The sequence below is a fragment of the Nuphar pumila genome, chromosome 3 (assembly GCF_984573655.1).
Source record: "Nuphar pumila chromosome 3, dmNupPumi1.hap1.1, whole genome shotgun sequence".
NCBI lineage: Eukaryota > Viridiplantae > Streptophyta > Magnoliopsida > Nymphaeales > Nymphaeaceae > Nuphar > Nuphar pumila.
This window is the reverse complement of record NC_143251.1, coordinates 5139575-5147111: the sequence shown is the minus strand read 5'-3', so window position 1 is coordinate 5147111 and position 7537 is coordinate 5139575. Positions and strand designations below refer to the sequence as shown.

At 39.1% G+C, this 7537-nt stretch overlaps 1 protein-coding gene across 2 annotated transcripts; it reads right to left on the bottom strand.

Annotated features, from left to right (window-relative positions):
- Positions 1-3169: 3169 nt before the first annotated feature.
- Positions 3170-6777, bottom strand: LOC149841721 (ferredoxin, root R-B1-like). Of its 2 annotated transcripts, none has more exons than XM_090001130.1 (2): positions 6674-6777; positions 3170-3888 (listed from the first exon to the last, which is right to left on the bottom strand). In XM_090001130.1, the coding sequence occupies exon 2, from the start codon at positions 3878-3880 to the stop codon at positions 3422-3424; it is 459 nt and encodes a 152-aa protein (XP_089857256.1). In that variant the 5' UTR covers positions 3881-3888; positions 6674-6777; the 3' UTR covers positions 3170-3421. The 2 variants fall into 2 exon arrangements, with proteins under 2 accessions (XP_089857256.1, XP_089857257.1); XM_090001131.1 differs by having other exon boundaries at positions 3170-3882; positions 6674-6742.
- Between the last annotated feature and the right edge of the window lie 760 nt (positions 6778-7537).

Sequence of the window (7537 nt, the reverse complement as noted above, 5' to 3'; positions counted from 1 at the left end):
GTGGTTGAGATTTTCTAATTTGAGGCATTTTTTGGGTGGATGAGTCGGTAGTAACATTAAGGTTCACATCGTCCTTATTGAAAGAGGACCTTTGGGAGTTGGAACCTTGAGTATGGGGATCATTGGAATTGGTGGAGTTGGATTCATGGCCTTGGTTTGGTACGATGGATCCTTGTGGTTCAAAGATTGGTATGGGTAATAAATTGTCTTCATCTAGGTTGAAAGTTTTATGATCTCAAAAGAAAAAAATATTTTCATAAAATTTTACATCTCTACTAAAAAAACTTTTGTGTGATATGAGATCATATACTCTATAACCAACTTGACCATATAGATATCCTACAAATATGCAGTGTTTGACACAATTATCAAATTTATGGGTATGATGAATATTAAATGAATAACAAAGACATCCAAATATTCTCAAGTAATGATATTTGGGTGCTTTATTATGTAATAGCTCATACGATGTTTTACCCATCAAGTGTTTTGAGGAGAGACAATTTATGAGATAAGTTGCAATGAAAATGCATCTCCTTCAAAATTTGATTGATAAATTCACCAAAATCAGAGAGCACAAGCAATATTTAATAAATCTTTGTGTTTGCGCTCAACGACTATTTTGTTGTGGAGTCGCCACACAACTATGTTGATGGTTTATTCCATTTTCTCTAAAATATATTTGCATATCATTAGAGAAGAACTCAATACCATTATCAGATCTAATAGCCAAAACCTTGGTACTGATTTGTTTTTTAATCAACACAATAAATTTTTTTATAATGGCATGTCTCAAACTTGTGTCGCATAAGATATACCTACGTGCATCCACTATGGTCAAGAAGTAGTGACCTCACGACATAGATGGAGTTTGATATGCACCCCATATATCGCAATGGATTAATTAAAACAGTTTTGAGGATAATATAGTTCCACGAAAGAATGATAATCTAGTTTACTTGGCTCTATAACAAATTGAGCAATGAACATTTAAAAAGTGCTCATCAATTTTATTGGAATTAACAAGAGCAGTCTTAAATTTGGCAAGTGTCCAAGTCTAGAATGCCAAAGAAATGGAGATGAGAAAACATTTAAAACATGGTTACCATCAATCTCAAGTCAAGAACATAAAGATTGCCTTGCAGTCTACTCGCTCCAATCTTCATCTTCGAGTGTGGGTAAAAAATAAACAATAATTTTCTTTAAAAATGATATTACAACCTAAATCACAAATCAACTTACTAACAAAAATAAGATCAAACTTGAATTAAGGGACACATAAGACGTTAGTTAAGGTGATTGTTGGTAACAAAACAACGCTGCCAGTATCTGTCATAGGGGCGAACGATTCATATGGCACAACAATGGAAGGAAAGGAAACATTCATAGGAGAAGATATATTGGATATTGAATTTGTAATATAGCATGTAGCCCCTGAATCGATAATCCAACATTGAAAAACATGATTTTTGGTTACTTAAGTTGACAATGGCCATGATTTTTTCAGAACTCTTTGATCGGTTAGGAAAACCATAAAAGTAATAACACTTCGCCCTAATGTGAACCAATCGACCACAATGTTCGCACTTCAGTTTGGCAAAAGTTTGAGACATCCTTGAGGAATCAACCTTGATATATTGGCTGCTTCATTCAGGTGTAGGCATGATTCATAGATTATGTTGTTGTTCTTCTTGCATGACTAAGGCATAAGCCTTGAAAATGCCCAATAATGGAGTCATAACAAGTAATTGGCTCCGGATGACATTATAATTGTCATTAAGACTCATTAAAAATTGGATGAGTCGTTTTCGTTGTTGGAGCTCTTAAATAATTTTCATGGTTCCACCACACGTAGATGTTGACATATGTGGATAGTTCATCCGACATTCCTTTCAACTCTGCGAAGTAAACATGCAACTATCAAAGATTGGCCTTGTTTTAGATTGATTATTTCTTATTGGATCTGGTAGATCCTGAAAGCATTTGATTGGAAAAGCCTTTCATGAAGATCCACCCAGATTTCGCCATCTGTCTTTGCATAAATCACACTTGATGCAATAATCAAGTACAGTTTGTATAGTTTTGACAAGATAATTGTACAGAAACCAAGAAACAATTTTAACCAAATTGCTGGAATTTTAGCTAAAATGGTCAAAGGAGGACTCCTCAAAGCATGGATCATCCCCAGATTGGTATGTAAAGTTTTTGACTGATTGGGGTCTGCCTAACCCCAGCTTGCCTATCAAAAAAAAAAAAACTATGGCACTGGATGATTCCTAACAGTGAAAGACTGGACCTGCTGAAATTTTCAGTGATTGATATGAGGAAGAAACTATGGCAATGATTTTTTTTTTTTAAAGTTGATACCCTGATTTCAGGACTTTATGATTCAAACCTCACGGAAGCCAAGTAGCCAATTTGGAGTCGAGAAACAAGGAGTCTAGCAAAGTGCACCTGTGTTGCCTAACATTACAGCAACAAGAAGCAGAATGGACTAGGAAAGGAAAGTGAGTTATCTGGACCGATATATCATCCAACGGAGATCTGAATGGTCTAAGATCAGGTTGTTCGGGGAATTTGGGAGCTAGCAATGTTTTTTTAAGGCATGGGGTTACGCAGACTCCCACCAGTTATTAAATCAACGTACCACTGGGGTTTTGAACCTGCAACATCCCACCACAGGGAGACGTGCATTGACAGCTCCTACCAACCACGCGGAGCCCGAGCTAGCAATGTTGGTTGAGTTGAGCGATTTGATTTTGCAAAGAATGATTCAGCCATCCTCCACTGTAACGTGTATGTCATGGGCAGTTTGTACCAAAATTCCCCATCATTCTTTGCATTCGTGTGAAGGCAGCGATCCACAGCAAGCGGAGTGTAGCTTGGCTCAAGCTCGGTTCATTTAATAAATAAGCCGAACTTGTGTCCTTGTTTGATGATCTTTTAGTTAAATCAAATGAACAGCACTTGAGTTAGAACCTAAGCTCGACAAAGCTCGTTTGGCTCGCTTTATTCTTAAACCCATCACGTGTTTCTCCTATCATTCGTACGATCTGCCCAAAGCGTTTGCTGATAGGGAACCGAAATTCAGTCACCACACAATGATTTCAAACCATATCAGCAACTGAAACAATATACACCACAAAATAGCACCACAAGATAATGTCGCAGGGATATTAAGATATGCATAACACCACCAAGAGTTTCACTACATATCATTGTCCAATATAAGTTCAGATGCATTTTTAGCAGTTGCACAACTAGAGCAATGCCATCTCAAAGCAGACATCCAAGGGAAGCAAACTACATAAGAACATGAGAAAGGTAAGAAACTTGTGGAGGTACCTGGGTTTAAGCTCGAAAAGAAAAGCAGTCAAGGCTCAATCGGAGACTTCTCATTCTCAACTTTCGATCCTACCGTTCAGTAAAGTTCTCCTTCCTTATGAGTGTGAATCACACAATCGGAAGTTGGATATGAAACACATGTCAGCACATACCCCTTCTCAATTTGGGGGTCGTCAAGGAAAGATCCATCGGACTGATCAACCGAGCCAGAGGCCATTTGGCCTGCACAAGTGGAGCATGCACCTGCTCGGCATGAATAGGGGAGCTCCATGCCTGCGTTCTCAGCAGAATCCAGAATGTATACATCATCTGGAGCATCAAATTCGGTCTCTGTACCATCAGGTCCGATCAGCTTCACCTTGTATGTGGCTATTGCTGATACACGGAAGCCGGACGCTTTAAGTCCAAATGCCTTTGAAACGTTCTTTCTGAAAATTACAGAAGTGCTCTTCACAAAGGATCCTCCTGGGCCTCTACATAATTTTTTGTCAGCACTTCTGAATGTGCAGGCGCTCGGCAGGACCACGGTCGACATAACTGTACCTAGCCAATGCAATAACAAAAACCACCAAAACAAAATCACAACAGTACTGGCATGAGCACATGAGAAGAAGCCAATGAATAAAGGATTGCAAAATATGCTGGACAAAAACAGGTACTTCCTATCAAACTAGAAATAAGCACGAGAGGTCAACCAGAAAAGCATATTCATGCAATTTTTTTTAGCTAACATGATGAATCAGGCAACTCAACAAAGAACTCAGTTCAAAGTTACAGGATGCGACATCTGAGCAGTGATGGGAGCACGCTATCACCAGTATCCCAGGTACAGCTTTCCTAGATTGCAACACTTGGGATAGTTGTGATAGTTCACTAAAACGATTCTGGTTGAGGTGCTCCTAGGCCGCAGGATCCCAAAGGGGTTTTCCCACTGCTTGCATATCAAATTACAAAAAAAAAAAACTGAAAATGCCAAAAGGTAGCACCTGAGAAGGCTAAATGTAGACTCATAAGAATTTTCATGTTATCCAGCTATACATATGAGTTTCTTGTACTTGGTAGATAATCAGCCAAAGACTTTCTATTAAAGAATTCAGCAAATCAGAGACATGTGCCTCAAAGTCCACTCAAGATTTACTGGGTTGATACATTTGAACGATGCATGGCGTGGCTCCTACATATCCGTCTGCCTGCAACTGCATATAGGTGGTAGTTTGAACAACACTGGCAGCAAGCTGTAGTTCTAAGTCACTCAGAGATGGATACAAGTGGTTCTCCTTTAAAGATTTTAATACATTAGTTGTAGGTAAGATTTACAACTACCAGCACAAAAGATTATGCAATGTGGGCACACAACCAACAACAAGCAGTCACCGTGCAAGGATGGTAATATGTAAAAACCCATGGTTACCACAATGGGCAAGACCTCTCATTAGTAATGCGTGAAAAAGGAGAATAGATCCAGTTTTACAATACTGGTAGTCTGGGATTTAGGATAACTTGGATGGAAATGGATGCCTCAAAGGTGAAGGCTTTAAATTGGGTATGGATGCAAAAGAAGGAAGCCGTCTTGCAAATGAAGTCCTGAACGAAGAAACTTGAATTTGAAGAAACCTGAGACCAATGTTCAGAAAGTCTATCCAAGAACGGAATTCAGCATCACATAAATATAATTGGTGGACAGACCTTCTTTGAGATGGAGGGTGATCTCACCCTTCAGCTCATGTGCATAGGTACTGTATATAATAATCATAATTACACCCATAAGTCATTTATCTTATGATATATAGCTGCTGGAAGTCTATTCTTAATTCTAAAACACTGAAATCAAAGGGTGCGTGAAAGAAGGATTGTATTTCTTATTCATAAGACATTCTTGGTCAAGATGCTTAAATCACTACAACACATTTTCCCAAACCCTCTCACTTGGTGATATTTCATAACCATGACTTTTATGCAAGTATATAATAGTAAATTTAACATAAGTTTTTTGTGATTCCAAAAAGACTGGCATGTTTTTTGGTACTATATTGTGAAGGATTTCCCCACATACACATTTCCCATCTTCATAAAAAAAATATTTTCAACTGTTAGAAAATCAGAAAGTCACTTAAGGAAAATGCGTACATATGAGGATGAAGAAAAAATACAGATACTCATTGATAAATAGCAATTAAATTTCAGCCAAGATAACCACATTTATGAGAATTTTGAAGCAACCAAATAACACCTGGCACACCATAAAGGAAATTCCAAGAAACTTTAGAAATTAAAAATTATGGTTGATATGCCCCTAGGCCTTCTCCAGAAAGTCAACTAACTTGCATCCTTAGTAACAACAGAACATCGAAAACACCACTTGCATTTTATCTTCGTCTTATTCATGTCCACTTCAGCCAGCCAACCGTCTAAAAGGAGTTAAAAGGTCGGTCATTTATTCCTGGTTTCATGCCTTTTGAGGGCGAAGTAGCTGAATAGGAACCCAAGTGATAAAACTATTTTAATTTGTAATATTCCACTTAAACATCAAATAGACTTTTTTATTTGAATAGAGAGTTGACACAGAAGATTCAGAATTTTCATAGGGCTAATGAAAAGTTATCTCTAGAAGGCGGGTCGTGATTTTCTTCAGTTACAGAAATCCATCTATCCAGGAAAAGACATCCAGAGGCAATACCATGAGACCGTCGCATCCAACACCATGGGTGACAAAGAAAGAAGAACGTTAGGTAAAACCAACAACTACAGCACCAAAAGTGATAGATGGGCTGTAAACTCGCAGGTTCTTTGATGGAGAGAGACCCTGAGTTCGAATCTGCATGATATCCCAGCTTGCCTATCGCCCGAAATTATCAAGAAAAATGTAAAGGGAAAGGACAACTATTACCTATTACCTATCATCTAGAGAAACCAGATAGACAAAGGAGACAGGGAAAAAAAAAACTCATAATCATGCATCCAAATCAGATCTAACCAGGATCATCACTCCAAGATTAGCTTCCGCGCACCCATGAGCAGAAACTTCAGAATCGATCAATACAGAGCGTCTTTTTGTCTGCATGCTAAAGTCCTCAAAACCCCAAAATCCCTAGATGCTAAAACCCTAGCGATCAAAATATCAGGGAAGAAACGAAGCGGCCCCCCACTAAAATGAATCCCCAGAAACCCTCAATTCGAACTAAGATTCAACAGAGAAACCAACAAACAAAAGAACCAAAACCCACCACAAAAGGAAGAGGAAGAAATGTAGAAAAAAAGAAAAAAATGCAAAGGCACAAAATCCAGAAATAAGAGAGAGAGAGGGGGGGCGAGGGGTTAGGGTTTTTACCAATGCAACAGCACCCGCGAACACAGAGATGAAGCTCCAAAGCAACAGCAGAGTGGTCGCTTTACGCTCAGCTTTATAGAAGAGGGAGAGAGATGGAGAAAGAGAGAAACAGAAAGGATTTCCATATTTTATTGGGTATAAAAAATAAATAAATAAAACAAAATACGGTGGGCGCCTCAGTATACGCAAAATGACTGAAATATCCCTATGTTTATCACATTGACGAAAATAGTAAGTGTGGAAGGACAACGGGTCGGGTTTGGAAAATTGGAACGGTTGGCTCTTCAGCGAGCCCACCCTGGATGAATATTATGTAGTGGACCGGGGAAACGGGGCTCCGCCCTGCCTCGTCCCATTTGGACCGGGGACGAAGGACATGAAACGGAGATGATGGTTAAAATCAAAACTCATTCTGTATGGATGCGGGGATGAACTTAGGCTTTTCCCCGCCCCGCCTCATTTGGATCGGGGATGAATGCGGTGCGGGAATGAGAATGGAGGAAAGAATTTTGAGACGGGGCGGGTGAAGAAGACCTTATCCACTGCTTCCGCTCTGGTCTACTGCCATCCCTATGAATATAGCCTTCCTGGACGAGTTCCTTGTAAGAGAACACGTATAGGTCTAACTCCAAATCTGAGCCGAAATCCAGGCCCAACATATAAATGAGGCAGATCCAAAATAAGGTTCTAATCCAAATACAGATTCGGCCCATTTACAGCCTTGTAGCAGAACATCAAACAAATTGGAGTACTTTGCTAATGACCAAAGGCATCATGTCTCATAATATGGGTAGGATAGAAAATCCCATTGATTTGACCCGGTTAGAATACTTTCGGTATGGGTCTGGATCCATCCCATTTACA

Excerpts from the sequence above, each read along its gene's own strand:
- LOC149841721 (XM_090001130.1), bottom strand. The coding sequence starts at position 3,880 with ATGTCGACCGTGGTCCTGCCGAGCGCCTGCACATTCAGAAGTGCTGAC.